The sequence below is a fragment of the Lygodium microphyllum genome, chromosome 9, assembly GCF_053477565.2.
Source record: "Lygodium microphyllum isolate KBCC chromosome 9, Lygodium_microphyllum_v1.1.10, whole genome shotgun sequence".
NCBI classification, from domain to species: Eukaryota; Viridiplantae; Streptophyta; class Polypodiopsida; order Schizaeales; family Lygodiaceae; genus Lygodium; species Lygodium microphyllum.
This window is the reverse complement of record NC_141143.1, coordinates 68,647,806-68,667,089: the sequence shown is the minus strand read 5'-3', so window position 1 is coordinate 68,667,089 and position 19,284 is coordinate 68,647,806. Positions and strand designations below refer to the sequence as shown.

The window sequence follows — 19,284 nt, the reverse complement described above, 5'->3', positions numbered from 1 at the left end:
GAAGCTTTTGGTTATGGGCTAGGTCCCAGCTACACCCATGTGTGTTGTATCTCTAATTTACTTTACTCAATACAATCCACATTATAAAAAATGATCATTAACAAATATATAGAAGCTAAAACTTCTTTTGTACTTGCTATGATTTCTGCTAGCCAATTTTCTACCATTTGCATATGATTATAGTGAATGATGTGCACGTTCATCATCAACATCTATACTCATGCCTTAAAGGCTTCTCTATGCATTGTTGGTGCTATATACCGACTCCTTTTCCATCAAGGCTCTTCATTTAGGGTAGGCCATTATGGTTTTTGCCACCTTGTTCTCTCTTTAGGTAGGCCATTGTGATTTTTATCACCTTGTTTAAGCGAAGTTAGCATGTTCCAAATTGATTTTTACAACTTTCTTCAAAATGAAGTTGTGTGTCTAAAGAACATGGTCTAGTTTGTTACAATCTTTGAAAACCTGTTCATGTCGTCACAGATTGTGTCATTATCTTCTTTGTTTTGCATCATCATGTATCCTTTTTCTTTTTCCTAATGCAATGCCATTTTTGGCAGTTTATTTAGCACCCTCACAATGCCCCATATGGATAGGAGCAATGAATCCACTAGTTCATCCCTAAGAATCAAGCCTGGCTTCTCACACAATACACATAGATACCTTATCGGCAGATGCCTTATAGGTTGCTTTAAATGCTGTTGGATACTTTGCATCCGTTAGATTTTAATATATCCATTGCATGCTGTTGGGTACTCTGCATCCCCTAGCAATTAATATAGTGATGTCAATATGTGTAAAGAGGTAACATTTTTGCTAGAGTACCCTCACAACACCCCATACGGATAGAGTCACAAATCCACCACAGTCCATGAGAATTACTTGGCTTCTCGCGCAACTCACACACAACTTGGCTTCTCATCCAACTCACGTAGATGCCCTATCGATTGCTCTAAGCGCTTCACGTACAATTCATCCCTTAGATTTGGATATAGCCATGGTAGTACGTGTAAAAGGTGACATTTTTGGCTTGGCAAAGCACAAGTAGAGGTTTGGGCATGTGGGAGAGGTATGAAGAAATGAGGCATCGCCTCCTGGCTGGTTCTTCTGGCTGGACGGCAGATGGTGGGAGCTTTGGCCTGCAGAAAGGGCTGGCCTCTCATTCCTTGCAGTCTGAATGCAGCACATAGCTGCAAGCATTTCAAGGTTGGGTTCTGTCATTCATTGTCTCTTGGGATTTCCACATAACAGCAACACAACATGTCTTGATACAGGAGAACAGGAATCTAGCTTCCACTTTCAGGCTCTGGAAGAGACTGGATCTTGCCAGGAGAAGCCCTTGCCCCGTGCCGCCTAAGGATACCTTCCTTTTCTCAAAGCTTCTACTCGCGATGGCTTCTCAGGGCCTCCATACGAGCTCCTCAAGTGGATGCATCTCGCACTCTGATTCGCTTCACATCGATTTTGGAGGAGACACCATTGAAGTGGTTGCTGCGCCTGGCGTTACAAGTGTCGAATTGAGGTAGTGCCCTTGCCTCATAGAAAACCCTAGATTGCAATCCCTTTGGAGATGGATTTCTGTTCCTAATTGGATAGTCACAGTCAATCAAGGCATTTCAAATAGCACACTTTTACCCTTATCATAAAAGTTGCTGAAACTAAAGAATAATCAGATGGACAGGGGGCCGTCTGGCCTGCATCATCCATGCAAAAAGCCATATGCACAGGTAAAAAGGAAAAACCAAAAAGGCCACATGGGCGATGTGGCTGTTTGGCCTACATCATCCATGCAAAGAGCATATGCACAGCGAAAAAGGAAAAACCAAAAAAGCCACATGGCTACTAACAGAGAAATTGAACTTGTTGAAGTACCCGAAAAAAAACACACACACACACACATGCGTACAAGCATGCGCGGTCTCTCTCTCGCTCTCTCTCCCCCTAGTTTTTACATTGACATTGTATTTCTCTCTCCCCCCACCCTTTACATTGACATTGTATTGTACATCGATTTGCACTTTGTTGTACAATGTATATCACATATTGCACTTTGCATGGACTTTGCATAGTATACCTTGATGTGTGATTGCTATGGCTGCAAATGATGGCTGGAAAGTACATCAATTGGACCTAAAGACAACATTTTTGAATAGGGGTCTACATGAGGATGTTTATGTGAAGAAATACCCTAATGCAGAAACATAAATGAAAGCATATGATAGAGCTTAAACTTGAAAGAATACAGTTAGGGTTAGGGTAACTCAGAGATAATGAACATAGTGGAATTTGAACAAATGACTGAATGGAGAGTGTGTCGTACTTTGAATGGATCCCGAATCGCAGCAAGGCAACCTCCGGATGTCGAACACCAGCAAACGCAGTAGTGAGAAGTTGGATTTGATGTAGAATGACTGGTGGGAGTTGGTTAGAGGTTCACTTTAGAGCTTTAAGTGGGAGGTGGTTGGGATAAAGGCCTGTTTGACCTCCGTGTATAGTACACACACATTATTCAGTTGTATATGTGAATGCACCCTTACATGCCCTAAGTATAAATACATTTTATTCTTTGAGTATAAATACATTTTATTCTTTGTGTACCAACACATTGTTGGTACACTCAAATCTAATCGTACTTTTACTCACTCACTCTCACTCTCACTCTCACACTCTCTCTCGCCGTCACTCTCTTGAACTACTGCACATCCCTAGCAGAGCTCCAACACCGATGGAGGAAAGGACGAGGTTCTAAAGGTGGTGCCTATGTTTCCATAACCCCCCGACGCGGTGTGATGTGCAACATGAGGTGTTTGATAGGGGAATGTAAATGGTGTGAAGGGAAGTGGGGAAGCAATGGAAGAATGTGGTGGGATGGGTGGGTTTTGAATTTGTGGCGTGAAAGATGCAGATGCATTTTGTTCATTTTTACCATTTAATGATTAAAAATGAAATCATGATGATGATGCTGCACCATGCAATGTAGAAATAGGAACACCAAATTCATTTTGATTTTGAGAAGTAAACTGAAAAGAAAAAAGGGTAGAAGAAGAGGTATGTGGCTTTTTCTTGTAATCCCCACGACATGTGTTAACATGTTGTAATCGGTGCTTAATCAGGTTATTTACCACCCTATCTGAGAAGAAAGGTTGGTTTCAGCATGCCTATTTATAGAAAGTTTCGGAACCTCATATGACATACCATTTTAAGAGTCTCAAAACACATATCATTTTAGGGTTTTCATTAATTAAGCATTTTTGGGGCTGTGTAAGTGGCTAGTGCAGCACATAATGCTTATGGTAGCTCAAAGTTTATGTTTCACAATCTCTAGGAGTTGTGGTTAAGTGAAACTGGCCTTCCTTCCATGGATGGGTGGTAAATCCCTGATTACAACTTAATTACAACTGCAAACAATAAATGCAAATCTGAAAATACAAATTTTCCTACTGATTTTGGATAATGCACACTTGATCGGTCCCAAAATTGGCGCCCCTTTCGGTATTTCTTTAGCTTTATTGAAGACGAAGTTGATTTACAATGGGATTCTTCCGATCCCCTTCGCAATCCAAACTTCCCTTGCTGTCCAAAGTGACCAACAAGTCTTCAATCTGATTTGCCTCTTGATTCAGGCACTTACTTGACTTTCACTCACTTTATAGACAATGGAAATGCCCCAAATTCAATGGCTGGCTAGTCCACCTGAATTTAGATGAAATTTACGTTCAGCCCTGAAAAATGCAAGTCTTGGAGCTTCCGATTTTTGGCACGCTTCCTGAGACTGTTGCTAAACCCTACTTTTTGCTGTAAATTAGGGTTTAAAGTAGAGAAACTAGCAATTTCTCAGTCTCCAAGGGTCCAAATGCTAAGATCTTCGGAGCAAGTTTGTGAAATAGCTGGGAGATGAGAGAGAAAACTGTAGAGAGAGAAAATTCAGAGTTTTGTTGTTAAGAATGACAGAAAATCAGTCAAATGCAGATTGTTGCCTTGCCACAACAGCATTAAATGCTGTCGCCTACAACTGAGACATCCAAATCAGCTGTCACTTTGTACCTGGATGCAATCGCCTAGCTGTTGAGGGTCCGAATTTGCGATCGCCTCCTCAAAACTCACTCATGGTTGGTTGCAATGGCTGAAAATAGGCTTGCCATGGCTGCTTACAGCTCTCCCACATTCAAATTAGCTGTCACCTTGTACCTGGATGCCATCGCCCAGTGTGGTGGGTCCGAATCTGCAATTGCCTCCTCAAAACTCACTCGTGGCTGGTTGCAATGGCTGAAAATAGGCTGGCCATGGCTGGTCACAGCTCTCCCATATTTGCTACAGCAAGAATGATCTCGTTTTTCTTCTTCTTTAGCCTTTTACCAGCTTGTATGGGCAAGTTTGCCAAGTGGAAGCTTTTCCAAATGGTTTTTCCAACATCATTCAACATTAAATATTACTTTTTAGCCTTTAATTTTTGAAAATTAATCTAATAATTATTTTGGTGCCCAGAAAAAATCAAATTGGCCAATACTTAAATTGGCTAGGTATCTTTCATGCCCGAGTCTCTCTGTGCTATCTTTGACTATTAGATCGGCGTTAGGTACCATTAAACGCCACATCTCTAGTGTCACCAATTGACACTTATGGCCAAATGAATGACCTAGGCCAACAATTGACACTGGATACCACCAAGTACCTATGCAACATAACTTGTAGCAACTTTTGTCTTTGACATCCCGTGATTTTCTTGGGTCCCGAGCTTGTAAATTTACTCTAACCCCAGTTGCACCTCACATGTGCAACATTTACTTAATCATGTGATTAAAAATTAATCCACATGTTAAGTGAGGTTTCAAAAATACATGTTCTCATGACATCAAGGAAAAAGAGCACATGGTTTGCAAGTTGCATAAGGCTCCTCATGCATGGTACTCTAAAATTGATGCTTGTTTGGCTAGCAAAGGGTTCCAAAATAGTCAAACTACTTATTTGGCTAGTAGAGGGTTCTAAAATTGATGCTTATTTGGCTAGCAAAGGGTTAAAAAATGGTCCAATTTCTCCCAATGTATACATTAAGAATGAAGGGGAGGACTTGCTCATTATCATATTTTGTGTGGATGACATACTACTCACTAGACATAAAGAGGATAAAATTGCAGATTTCAAGGCTGAATTAAAGCATGCATTTGCTATGTCAGATATGGTTGTCTTCACTATTATTTGGGGATTCAATTCACCCAAAATCAGCATGGCATCATCATGTCATAGTCACAATGTGCAGACAAGCTTTTACATAGGCTTAACATGCAATATTGCAAATCTATGTGCGCTCCCATGGAGCTAGGCTTAAAGTTGTCTATGTATGATAGTGAAGAGATGTTTGATGTTGCAATTTGCAGTGAGGTTGCTAGTTTTCTTGTTTATCCTTGTAACACACGCCATGACACTCGGTATGTAGTATCTCATGTGAGCAGGTATATGCATAAACCACAGACCATACATAGGCAAGCTGTTAAGCAGATCTTCACATATTTGCAAGGTACTCAGTCACATGCATTATTATTTCCTAGGGGAGAAGGCTTGCATCTATAGGCTTACAGTGATTCAAATTGGGTTAGTGATTCGGACACTAGGCAGTCTATTAGTGGACATTGTTTCTTTTTAGGCCGCTCATGCATTTCATGGCTAAGTAAGAAACAACCTGTAGTGGCTACTTGTCTTGCGAGATTGAGTACAAGGTAGCCTTCACGACAATAGTGAAATGTGTATGTTTGCATAGATAGTTGACTGATCTATGTATACCATTGGAGGGTTCTACGTCCATTCTTTCTGACAGTCAAGAGTGCTATTGCAGTGGCACGAAATCTTGTGTTTCATGCTTGACACATTGAGGTACATTACCATTATGTTAGGGAGAGATGCTATGCAGGTGAGATTAGCTTGATGTATGTATCCATAGAGGAAAATGCTGCGGACATTTTTACCAAAGCGTTACCATGTGAGAAGTTTGAGGCTTTTCGTGTTGGGTGGTGTAAGTCCCATTGTCTCCGTATAAAGTTATATGCATGTGAACACACCCTTATTTGTACACTAACATATAAATACATTCTTTATTCTTTGTGTACTGTCAGAATTTGGTACACCATCTTGGCATTCACTTGCTCTCAATCTCAACAGTGCTGCTTCATTTCTGACTCACACTCCCATTGTGCACTCTTTTCTACAAACTGGTATCAGAGCTATGGCTAAGGTGTCACACTTCTCGAAGTCCGTGCATGTCAACTTCAACTTGTCCGCGTGAAGAAACGTCAGCTTCAGGCCGGGTTGAGTATAGACGACAGACAGGCGACAAGTCAAAAGCCCTAAATCTGTGTAGGCGATAGTCCTTCAGTCCATTTTGATTAGGCGACTGCAATCGGCAGTTAGTTTTAGTCAGCGTGGACCAGGCGACAACTCATGACAATTGGTGATAGTCAGTTTTGATCAGCATGGACTAGGCGACAGCCCACGACAGTTTGCGGCAGTTAGTTTTGACCAGTGGGGCACAGGTGACAGCTCATGACAATTGATGACAGTTAGTTTTGATCAGCATGGACTAGGTGACAGCTCACGACAGTTTGCGGCAGTCAATTTTGACTAGTGGGGCACAGATGACAGCTCGCGACAGCCCACCACGACAAGTCACTATAGTCAGTTGACAGTCCGTTGGTATTTTTTGTGTGACTTGGCACATCTATACAGGCCCCAATTCACACATGGAAGCACAACTAAGATTTTTCAGAAATTTCATAGCTGAAATTTGGGGCTTTTCCTAGATTTGATGTTGTTCATGCAATACAGTGACATTTGACCTAGAAATTGCAAACATAGTACACATTGGCTTTGAAAAATTTGGGGCTTTTCATGTATAAGTGAAATTTTGTTTAGCTGAGCTGAATTTATTGATATTGGTGCACATTTAGACCTGAGAAATTGGGGCTTTTGCAAAATTTTGTGAAATCTTGCTAAATTTGCTCGTTTTATGCTCTCGAGAACACGTATTAATGCAATTGGGGCAGATTGGTGATTGACATTTTGGGGCTTTTGCTGAAATTTGTAGATTTTGGCAAAATTGATGTGCGCAATGCATTTTGGAGACATTGCTGAAGCAATCTTGGTGATGTAAGTAGTGTAATTTGAGTCTTTTATCTCCGAATTGTGAGATTTTGGAGAAATCGCAGAGAATTCTTGGGTATTTTTTGTGTATCAGAAGTTGATTTGGACAAATATGTATGCAATATACATGTCAGGCAGCTCCTATTGAGTTGATGTATTGCTGAATATTCATGGTGCAGCTCTCTTAGAGATTATTTGCAGATTTGGGATGTGTATTTTTGGTGACATTGCTGAAGTGGGAGTCACCTAACAGTGATGTATGCATGTAATGTATGCTGAAATTTCAGTTATCTTGCTAAAAGTCATTTCCTCTTTTGCTGTACTTGTATTTGGGCACTGTTTGTAGTATAGTGACACTAAATCTTGCTCTTATTTCTTGAAATTTCGGGCTGAAATTAGCTGAATATTCAGCCTGTTATTTGGTGTCATAAATTACAGCATTGGTACTTGGCACTTTGCTGACAAATGGCCACTAATGCTTCTAGCAGCAGTGATGCTAAATCCCTCCTTGAAATCAAGAGGTTTGATGGCAATGGCTTTGATCTATGGAAGGACAAGATGCAAGGCATTTTGTTTCTCAAAGACTGTGATGATGCTCTCTTGGAAACTAAGCTTGCAGCTATGGCAGATGAGGATTGGGCTAGACTCAACAAGGCAGCCATTGTATACATTAAAATGGCTGTATTTGATGATGTACTTACAGACATTAAGTTTCTTGATACAACTTATGCTATATGGAAAAAGTTAATGGATACTTATGAAAATACAACTCTAGTAAGTCAAGTTCATCTCATGCGTAAGCTTGTGAACATGGAGTTGGATGAGTCTAAGCTAGCATGAGCATTTGAGTGATTTCACAAGGATTTTGAGTTAGTTGTAGGACTTTGGTTTGTAGGCCTTCAATGATAAACTGAAAGCAATTTTCTTGCTGATGACTTTACCTGATAGCCGGGAGGCTTTGGTTGTTTCACTTAGCAACAACACTGCTTTAACCTTTGATGGCGTTAGAGACTCTATCCTCAATGAGGAGATCAGAAGAAAGTCCAATGCAGAAAGCAGTGGTTCAGCCTATCATTTTAGAGGTAGGTCAGAGAAGAAAGGGAATGCAACAAATAAAGGCAAAAGTAGAAGTAAAAGCACGGGCAAACATACTTGTTATCAGTGTGGATGTAAAGAGCATAAAAAGCCCAAGTGCTGGTATTATAAGAAAAAGCAAGAAAGAAAGAAACAGTAGGGAAAGAAAAAGAAGAATGACAAGAAAGATGATTCGTGAAAAGAAGTTGCAAAGGCAAATGTTGCATCTAGTGTGGTCATTGAAGAGCTCTCTGACAGTGGAGAGATACTTGTTGTAGCCTTATGCAATGCAGACACTATGGCAGTAGCTGGTGATATGCACATCACCAAAAAGGAAGTAATTGATGCCTTACTTTCAGCTTTTCCCAATCATGGATAGTGGACAACGGTGCCTCTTTTCATGTTACTCTCTCCTTGGAGTCATTTTTTGAATGCACTGTAGGTTGGCTAGGCAAGGTTTACTTGGGCAATAACTATGCATATGAGGTAAAGGGTGCAGGTATCATTCACTTGGTTCTTGAAAACGGTAGTTGATTTTGTAGGATGTCAGATGGTCCCTTCCTCAGCTACTTTCTAATGGTGGTGATGATGGCATCCCTCACGACTCTCTGGTGCCAGACGAGAATCCATGGTCACGTATGTTCTAGAGGAATTTTTGACAGGATGGTCATGTATGCTATTGAGAGACATTGGGACAAACACAGATATATTCTATGATCTTCTCTCTTTTTAGGCTAGTACAATTGACCTCGATATCAGGTTCTCTTTGAGGCAACTTGGTGGTGGCTTGATCACCCATTGCTTGGGTATCCACGGTTCTACTTGGTGGTTCTATGTTGTATGGTTTATGATTCATTCTCCTTGTACCATTGTATTGTATCAGATCACCCATGATCTGAGAGAGGGTGTTAGTAGATATGCCAACTCATGTGTGAGTCTGTGCATGCACAGATTGGACACATTATTTAGGATATTTTAGGCATTTTTAATGTCGTCATTTTGGTCATATTTAGCATTTATTGCTGGTTCTACTTGGTGGTTCTATGTTGTATGGTTTATGATTCATTCTCCTTGTACCATTGTATTGTATCAGATCACCCATGATCTGAGAGAGGGTGTTAGTAGATATGTCAACTCATGTGTGAGTCTATGCATGCACAGATTGGACACATTATTTAGGATATTTTAGGCATTTTTAATATCTTCATTTTGGTCATATTTAGCATTTATTGCTGGCCGACCAGCATTAAATGCTGGCCGGCCTGATCATATTGAGGAACTCACTCAATCACTCATCTGCCATCACACGTGTGGGGACTTTGTGGAGAGAGGAGCTAGTGCCGTTGCCCATGTAGCTAGTGACTCATTGTTGTATGGAACTGTCTTGTGTTGGATATATGGATTCCATTTTCTAAGCATACATGTAAGTTCTCATTTGTATTGTGTTCTCTAGTGTTCTGTCTTTCCCCTTCTCTTTTGTCTTGTGTTTTAGTAGTTTATTATAGCATATGTTTATGCTTCCATTTTTGCTCCACTTTAGACAATGGAAAGGGTACACTAGAGTTGCAGGGATTCTGTGATTCGGACATGGTAGGAGCTCTTGACACTAGGAAATCTACCAGTCGGTATGTCTTTACTTTGGCTGGTGGAGCTATCTCTTGGTTTTCAAGGTTGCAGAAAATTGTGGCATTGAGTACTACAGAGGCTGAATATATTTCAGCTACAGAAGCTTCTAAGGAAGCTATTTGGCTTGGTCGTCTAGTCAAGGATTTTGGTCTTTCTTCACGTATCCCAGTGCTTGGTTGTGATAGTCAAAGTGCAATATGTCTCGCTACGAATGCTATATTCCATGCACGTACCAAACACATAGATGTTTGGTACCACTTTATTAGATAGATCTTGGATGGTCTTGTCACATTGACTAAGATCAAAACCCAAGATAACCCTGCAGATGTTCTCACTAAGAGTCTTGCAAAGGCTTAACTTGAGCATTGCACCTGATTAGTGGGAGCTTAAAGGTACCACTTCGGGCCTTTAAGTGGGAGGTTGGGTGTGAAGTCCCTTCGTCTCCGTATAAAGTTATACGGGTGTGAACACACTCTTATTTATACCCTAACATATAAATACATTCTTTATTCTTTGTGTATCATCACAATCTAGTACACTCATCTTAGCATTCACTCGCTCTCTCTCTCAACACGTTCTCAATTTAGTGTGTGTATACCTAGTGTCTTCAGACATTAAAGTAGTGATACTAGGGACTAGAGTAAGTTAAGTTAACTCTAGTTAGTTGGTGGAAGGTTAGTTAGGTCAACCTATGATCTAAACTAGTGTTGTACTTTCACTCTATCTTTCAGTTCAGTAAATACACTCTACTCTCTTGCTTCAACTCACTCACTGTCATTGTCTCTCGTTCTCTCTCCTCTATAGCTAGTGCATTTTTCACATCATGTACAGAGAGGGGAACTAATATTTTTGGATAGAGTGATTTAGATTGGACAGGTGATGTGGATTCGCGACGATCCACGATAGGTTATGCTTTCTCCCTTGGCTTGGGGGCTATCTTGTGGAATAGTAAGAAGCAACCTATTGTGGTGTTTTCTTTTACAAAGGTAGAGTATTGCGCCCTTTGTTCTATAGCTATAGAGACAGTTTGGCTTTGTTGGATGTTGGTAGAGATTGGCTTTTCATAGACAAGTCCCACTTAGTTGCGAGTGAATAACTAGAGTGCCTCAGCTCTAGCCAAGAACCTTGTGTTTTATGCTCGCATGAAGCACATAGGTGTTCAATATCATTATGTACAGGAGTAGATTGTAGATTCTGGGTAAGTGGTGGTCTATTGTCCTATGGTGGACAATGCGGCGGATCTCTTCATGAAGCCTTTGCCCAAGGCTTCTATGCTTCATCACTTGAGATTTTTTGGTCTTTAGACTCCTAGGATCTGAGAGGGGATGTTAGTTTGTTGGAGACATAGGAGCTTTGATTGAGTTTTGTGTGCATTTCTTCGCCCTGTGCATAGTTTAATATGTATTTATTGCATTTCCCAGCCATGTTCCAGCCTATGCTGCTCTGTTAGATAGTGCCCAGCCTCCTTGGCAGTTTGCACCTACTCAGATGCCATGTCAGCATTATTTTTGCATGTTGTTGACTGCATTAAATGCAATTGACTAGAGCAGGTGCAGGGCAGACTGCTGCAGCCGGCCAGATTTGGTTGGATTCAGCTATTTATAACTGACCACTTGGCTTGGGCAGATCATTCACTTTTCTGTCTTCCAGGTGGCTGCAGTCTTCTCCATCTTCATCGTGGACATCAGGGTGCACACTCTCCGTCCCTGTCTTTGTCATTGTCTCCATCACTATCGAACGTGCTATCACCATTATTCAGCCTGATTTGGTGCCCTCACTCATGCCTTGGGCTGCATGTAGGCACTGCTCACTCATTGTATTTAGCCTTTTTCTTCGTTCAGTGCATATCATTCTTCTCTTCTTGCTTTCTCTTTTTTCTCCTTTTTTTAATGTGTTCGTGATTCTCAATGAGACAATCATGGAAATGATTAGATGTATGCTTAAGAGCAAGGGGCTACCATATAAGTTTTGGCTTGAGGGCTGTCAATGTGCTAATCATGTCTTGAATCGTGCAGTGACAAAGGCACTTAAGGGTGTCACACCTTTTGAGGCTTGGCATGGAAAGAAACCAAACGTTGACTACTTTTGGTGTTTGGATGCATAGCCTATGCACATGTGCCAAAGGAGCCTCAAGGAACGCTCGATAACAAAGCCTTAAAAGGCATTTTTATTGGCTGCAGTTTTGGTTGGTCATATGATCTTCACACAAAGAAAGTGTTCGTCAGTAGAGATGTTATTTTTTGCTAAAAATGCAGCCTTTTCACATGACCAATTTGAAATGCCAGCCACTTTTGACTAGGGTGATGTTTTAAAGGTCTCTTACCACTATCTTTGGGGTCTGAGCCTGCTGTAAATGACCAGACTGACTTATTACAGCAAGCTGCTACTGGACCACATGCTCCCGAACAGCGAGTACTTGATGATGATATGTTTCTAGTTGTGGAACATGCAGTACAACAAGAAAGGGCTTTTGTAAATGCAGCAAAATAGTCCCTAGATGGCTGTTGCAAACTCTCTCCAGGAGAGTAAAATGGATGCTCCCTTACCTCAGTGCACTAGAAGGGCTGCTAGACATACAACACATCATGCAGGGGGGACCCATTTGGTTGAAATTATGGAAGTGGATGATTCTTGTGATGAACATGTATTCATGAGCTCACTGTTAGATGATGATGAGCCTATTTTCTCGGAAGAAGCCTAACAAGATGTCCATTGGATGGAGGCCATGCAATAATAGTTGGATTCTATCGCCACCACCAATACTTGGGATCTTGTTGAGTGGCTACCTGGCAAGAAAGCCATTGGTGCAAAATGGGTTTTAAACTCAAGCGCAAGATTAATGGTACTATAGACAAGTACAAGGCATGTTTGCTAGCAAAAGGCTACGCATAGATTATGAGGAGACATTTGCTCCTACATCCCGTATGAGTATGGTTGGGTGTGTCATTGCTAAGGCTGCAAATTATGTTTGGAAAGTACATTAGTTGGGCATCAAGACTTCATTCTTGAATGTTGACCTACATGAGGATGTTTATGTATCACAACTAGAGTTGTCCATGTCTGACAAATGGGTCAACTCGTCCAACCCGTCCAATCTCGTCTACCATGTCTGGTCCCATCCAGTTTCGACTATGCCTTGCCTCCTGTACGTCAATAGCCAAATGGTCACTAAACGGTCACTTTTGTGACCGTTTTCCCCCTTTGTTTTTTGTGGCTTTCTTTTCTTTCTTCTCTCTCTCTTCTCTATTCTCTATTCTTTGTCTCTTCTCTATTCTTTTCTTTCTTTTCTCTCTCTCTATCTTTTCTTGCTCTCACACAAGGACTCAAGAGAAAAGTTTAAAGATTAAACTAACAAGTTTAAAAACTCTCTCTCCTTTCCTCTCCCTCTCTCATGATTCATCCATCTCTCTCTGTCTCTCATATACACACAATGGCACAATGCAACCATCCTCTCCCATGGGCCACCATTCAAATTTTAGAATTGAAATCTCTCTCTCTCTCTCTCTCTCTCTCGTCCCCCCATCTCATTCATCCTTTCAAGTTCTCCACCCCTTCTACTTCTTTCAAGCTTTCCATCCTTTCTACTCTCTCAAGCTCTCTCCTTCCTTAACCTCTCAACCCTTCCAATTTCCTCCTCCATTAAGCTCTAGCCTCTCTCTACTCCCTCAAGCTCTCTACTCCTTCAAGTGGCGACGAGGATGCTTCCACCTTTGATACAGAGAGTGATACGAGTACCTAGAGTAATCACGTATCTTGATTCGGATTGAGCCATGGATGATGGCCTTTATCTCAATCCATTTTTGTATACTTTTTGTGTGAGATTGCACATTTGTCTCATAATAAAGTTGTTGGTTTTATTATTCATGCTATACTCTTGAGTCTTGTTTCAACTCTCTTTTGCACTCACTTTTGACTTGAATCTCCAAGTTTATGTTTTAAGTCCAAGCATTAAGCATAGACTTAAAATTATATGTTTTTTTTTTCATTGGACGTAATATCGGACATAGGTCCAAGATTTATTTGTCCGATTAGTATCGTACTAGCATTGGATTGTACTAGTCGGATGCCATCAGACATGACAGCCTTGGTCACAACCTCCAGGCTTTGTAGTGAAGGCAAAGAGCACACGGTCTATAAATTGCATTAAGCTCTTTATGGTTTAAAACAAGTTCCTCATGTGTGGTACTTTAAGATTGATGCTTATTTGGCCAACATTGGCTTTACAAATAGTCCAATTGCTCCCACCATCTATATTAAGAATGAAGGGGGGGACTTGCTAGCAATCATTCTATATGTAGATGATATGCTGCTTAGTAGACCAAAATAGCATAAAATTGCAGATTTCAAGGCTGAATTGAAACATGCTTTTGCTATGCCAGATATGTTTCACTTACACTACTATTTGGTGATTTGATTCACCTAAAATCAGTGTAGCATCATCATAGCGCAATTGCAGTATGTGGATAAGCTTTTGCATAGGTTAAATATGCAAAATTGCAAACATATGTGCACTCTTATGGAGCCAACAAGGCTAAAGCTGTCCATGCATGGGATTTATGCACAACCCACAGACAATACATGGGCAAGCTATTAAGCGGATCTTTAGATATTTGCAAAGTACTTAGTCATATGCATTATTATTTCTCGAGGGGAGACTTGCACCTACAAGCTTACAATGATTCAAATTGGGCTAGTGATTAGACTAGTGGACATTGTTTCTTTTTGGGCCACTTGTGCATTTTGTGGCTAAGTAAGAAACAACCCATAGTGGCTACCTCGTCTTGTGAGGTGTAGTACAACGCAGCCTTCACATCAATAGTGGAATGTGTATGGTTGCATAGATTGTTGGTTGATCTACAGATTTTATTGGAGGGTCCCATACCCATTTGTTTTGACAGTTAGAGTGCTATTGCAGTGGCGCGGAATCATGTGTTTCATGCTTGTACAAAACACATTGAGGTACATTATCAATGTGTTAGAGAGAGAGATGCTATGCAGGAGATATCAGTTTGATGTACGTCTGTACACAGGAAAATGTTGTTGTCATTTCCACCAAAGCACTTCCTCGTGAGAAGTTTGAGGCTTTTCGAAAGTCCTTGAACGTGCTACCCTTTGATGATTGATCTTCTTGTACTTCCATCACATTGGCATTGCAAGGGGCTGTTAGACTTCGCCAATTCCATGGGCAATGCCTAATTCTTTAGTTATTTAGTTTGTAGCATGAACACAACTAAAGTAATAAGTTGTGTCACTACATTTAGCGGTAGTACTAGACTTAGTTGACTCTAGTTGAGTTAGGGGTTAGGTCTACCTTAGATCTCAGTTGTACTTTCATTCCATCACTTTTCAGTTCAGGAAATACATTGGGTTTTTAGCATTGTCTACTGTTCATTCTCTCATTTCTCTCTCCTCTATAGCTGGCTGTCTTTCACACACTTTGAATTCTCCCCTTGTGCATTACCAGCACACTCAGATAAAAATTTAAGCATGCTAATTGTAAGATTGTTGATCTTTTCACTATCGATACCTTGATACCCTAGGATGACCTGTTCTGCAGTTGGCCACTTTGGTGACTGGTCTCTTCTAGGTGTTGGTTAAAAACTTGCGTTCTTTATGAGATACTTAGGGGTGGAGTATTGAGTTTACTACATGCTCTTTTTGTCCTCTTTTCCACCATCATTTTATCAATACTGCTTGGCTGAGTCTATGCTGGTTTTCAATTTTGGTAGAAAAGCTATAGAATCAACTCCTTTCAAGCAGTGGTTATCCAAACTAAAGGATAAGACAGGAATTTTAACATCAGCTGCAAGCGGTGGAGCATCATGCTCATTGAGAAAAGTTATTATTCAGGTCTTGTGATTATTTTCTATTCCAACAATTGTGATCCTTTCAGCAGCTATATTGTGATGCTTTCAGTGGATTAAATGAATTTCAGGAAGTATAGTAATGTTTCTCCATGCAATGTGGTACTACCAGAATGTTGATATGTTTGGGCAACGTGTGGGGTTTATAAAGTTCAAGGCAGAAGTGAAAGATGATGAAACTGGAAAAATGGTAAGGACTTATGGTTCATGTTGACTGCACTGGATTCATTTAAGGCAGAATGAATTTAAAATACTTCTTGCCCTAGGCAGTTTGATTGATTCATTCTCCTTTTGGATGATAGGTTCTAGCATAAGTCGAATGAGTGCATGCATATATTCTACATATTGTAACACACTTTTTCAACTTAAGCCCCTCTTTGTCTTAGGGTGCCAGTAAGTTTATCAAAAGCTGATTTTTAGTCAGACAGAGCTATGTGAGGCTTTTGGATGAGCAGATTTCCCTTCTGTGGTGTTATTAGCTGTCACTCTAAATGCAGCTGCCAGGTATAGTTTTTGGTCGTGGTGGGGCTGTGGGCATTCTTATACTGTTGGAATGTGATGGTGAGAAGTATGCTGTTCTCACTGAGCAGGTTCTTGAAATTTAATTACAATATTTATTAATTCGTGTAGTACTTGAAACAAGTGGTCATTAAGAACTCTGGACAAACAGTTATTTCTTCTTTTGTACAGGCCAGAGTACCAGTTGGTCGAGTGATTTTTGAACTTCCTGCAGGCATGCTTGATGACGATGCTGGAGATTTTGTTGGAACTGCTGCTCGTGAGGTGAAAGGATAAGTTAATTGACTGTTTTCTGAATCTTTGCTTATCGAGGATAGCATAAACTGTTGTGCCACATATTGTGTTTAATGTTGTCATGCGCCACCAGTAGATCGAGTTTTCAAGTACCTCTGATCCTCTTGAATAAGAGGTGATTCAAACCTCAGTATCTGTATAAAGGGGGACATGACCCTAATCTTAAACCTCGAACACAGGAATAGCTGCAGTTGGGTATATTCTGGCAGTCGTGTGCATCATTGCCGCTAATCGAAGCATCATATTGTGTGCTTCAGTTTTTATGGTTGTGCTGGAGATCATCATTGAATAGTTTTATCTTTATGCTGCAGTATCATGGAGTTTGTTTAAGCTTTTGGAGTGCATTCAAGATAGTGTTTTGCTGAGTGTGAAAACCTGCTTTGAACCTTTGCTTTCATGGCAGAGGGCTGCATGGCTGGTGTTGAAACAGTCAACACCCCAGAAAAAATGCAGCACTTTGTGTAGGATCTGAATGTACTTTGCAGGGCTTGGACCAGAACTGGTGGATAAAAAGGGAAGTATCATAAACGAGCAGTTGGGTGGTGCAGGACATGCCTATAAAGGGTGGCAGTTCTGGTGGGGTGGGTGGACGTGTGTGGGGGTGGGTGCATCAGATAGATTTGTTTTTCCACTGCTTTGATTGTAAAGTTACAGAAGACCTTTCCACTGAGGGCGCCTGCAAACTAACAGCAAATTGGCTTTGACCTGAGGGAAAAAATGTGGGAACAGTGTTATTATGCAATGCGATCTCACTGTTTTTGTCAAGATTCAAGACTTATACTTTGGGGTTCATTGTCTATCTTTTTGATGAAAGTTGAATGGTGTGGGCCTCAAGCCAACTTGGGAATGATCAATCTACTTTGTCTGCTTATCACAATTGTGTGCAAACGTGGAGACCTTTTCATGGTATCAGCTGAAGTATTATTGATACTGACTGATTTTATACGGTTCGTGCTGCTGTAGGTTGAAGAGGAAACAGGCATCCATATAAAGGCTGCAGATCTTGTTGATCTAACAAGTTTCCTGGATGATTCAACTGGGCAGAAAATGCTTCCTTCCCCGGTAAACACTACATATAGTTTTTTAAAGGCAGCATTGGTTTTTCTGCTTTATGTTCATTGATTTTTTGAATGACATCCAAAAATTGGTGTCTGTTGGATTTTCACATGCAACAGCCACCAGAAAACCTCTAGATGTGTGACAATTTCTTCTTAGAATGTGGGAAGGTTTTTGAATGTGGAATCCAGAAAGGTGCTTCTTGTTGCTTTCGAATGTGTGTTGTTGAGTTCTATCCTGAGTAAAGAGCCACCTTACTTTACCTATCCATTATCAAGAATAAATCTTCTTATTGACATTTGCATGTGTCCTTGAATGGTTAAGGTATCACAAATATTATCATGGAATCCTTTCTTATTTGCAGGGGGGCTGTGACGAGGAGATTACTCTAATGTTGTACCGAAATCATGTCAAAAAAGAGGTGTGTGTGTGTGGACTGCTATATTTCAGTATTTTTTAAAGTTCACAAAAAGGATTAATATGGTGGCATGGCAGGTGATTGAATCTTTGCAGGGGCAGAAAATGGGCCTAAGAGATCATGGTGAATTCATCAAAGTACATGTTGTTCCCTACAGAAGTTTATGGCGAGCAACCGCAGATGCAAAAGTCCTTGCTGCAATCACACTTTATGAAATGGCAAAAAGGGAGGGTCTTCTGCAGGCTCCCCCTAATGCTCCTGACTTATCAAACATATGATTTCAAGAAATTGTATGGTATTGATGTTTCAAACATCAGTGAAGAATGCTATTATTTATAAACTATCTGAAATTTGTACTTGCATTAGAATCCAGCTCTTAAGAGCTGGTCCCTTGATTGGGTTCCTTCCATATGCACAACCTTTGTCTATGCAGTGCACGGTTACAATTCTTGAAGATCACGTGCCTCTTGTAATCTCTTGTTAAGATGGGCTTAAGCATATATGCAGACTTCCTTAGTTGCCTACATGTCTCCATGGTATTTGACACTTGCTATGATCTGTGAAACTCCATGTATTAAGTGGGTGGATGATTTCTATTTTTCCTGAGATCAGACACACACCTGAACATCCACAAGGTGGGTTTTTTGGGGGGGAGGATGCCTTACACCTTTATTGCATGCATTAGAGGTGTAAAGAAGCCTTTAGAGTTCATAGGACTGGAACTCCTGAAATGTTGTTTATCAGGCATTATAATGTAATGATGATATGAATGAAAGGCGTACTCTGTTAATGACCATTGTTTCTGCCTTTTGCTCTTACTAGTTGAAATGAGTGCTTTCCGGTATTGCATATTTTCAGGTTCAGGTTTCTTGTACTTGGGTTCTTTCAGGAATTTTGATTGGTAGAGACTGCCTCATTATTGTAGTGCCATACTATGGGCAATTACACTTGGTGACACTGGAGGTTTTTCCATGGAACCCTGTGGGATTAGGATGGCCGTGCGACTCTTCCAGTATAATTCCTGGTGCTTCTATCTGGGCAATAGGTGGTTATCTTGTTGATGTGCATGTCAGGCCATTTGCCATATCTTTTTGATTTGATTCATATCAAAGCCCAAACATGCAGCTTGAAAAGATTTAGAAGACAAGGCACATCAAGAAAGTTATCAGGAAATGGTAGTTTCAAGCAGTCCAAAGATTTTCAGGATGCAAGTCATTAACCTGACTGAGATGTGCAGGGCAAAGTTCAAAACAGTAGCCAGCAGATCAAGATAATTCCAATGCCTAGTTATTGTGTATTTAA

General features: G+C 40.6%; 1 protein-coding gene across 3 annotated transcripts; it reads left to right on the top strand.

Moving 5' to 3' along the window:
* The first annotated feature begins 854 nt into the window (after positions 1-854).
* On the top strand, positions 855-18,436 carry NUDX14 (nudix hydrolase homolog 14). Of its 3 annotated transcripts, none has more exons than XM_087684682.1 (9): positions 855-1,206; positions 1,283-1,522; positions 15,561-15,681; positions 15,808-15,885; positions 16,193-16,285; positions 16,386-16,478; positions 17,472-17,570; positions 17,929-17,985; positions 18,060-18,436. In XM_087684682.1, the coding sequence occupies exons 1-9, from the start codon at positions 1,178-1,180 to the stop codon at positions 18,258-18,260; spliced, it is 1,011 nt and encodes a 336-aa protein (XP_087540808.1). In that variant the 5' UTR covers positions 855-1,177; the 3' UTR covers positions 18,261-18,436. The 3 variants fall into 3 exon arrangements, with proteins under 3 accessions (XP_087540808.1, XP_087540809.1, XP_087540807.1); XM_087684681.1 differs by having other exon boundaries at positions 857-1,206; positions 1,275-1,522; XM_087684683.1 differs by lacking the exon at positions 16,193-16,285 and having other exon boundaries at positions 856-1,206; positions 1,275-1,522.
* The last annotated feature ends 848 nt before the right edge of the window (positions 18,437-19,284 follow it).

Coding starts and splice junctions, on each gene's coding strand:
- NUDX14 (XM_087684681.1), top strand. CDS start 1,123: ATGGTGGGAGCTTTGGCCTGCAGAAAGGGCTGGCCTCTCATTCCTTGC. Junction 15,682..15,807: donor TGAGAAAAGTTATTATTCAG/GTCTTGTGATTA, acceptor TGGTACTACCAG/AATGTTGATATGTTTGGGCA. Junction 16,479..17,471: donor TTGGAACTGCTGCTCGTGAG/GTGAAAGGATAA, acceptor GTGCTGCTGTAG/GTTGAAGAGGAAACAGGCAT.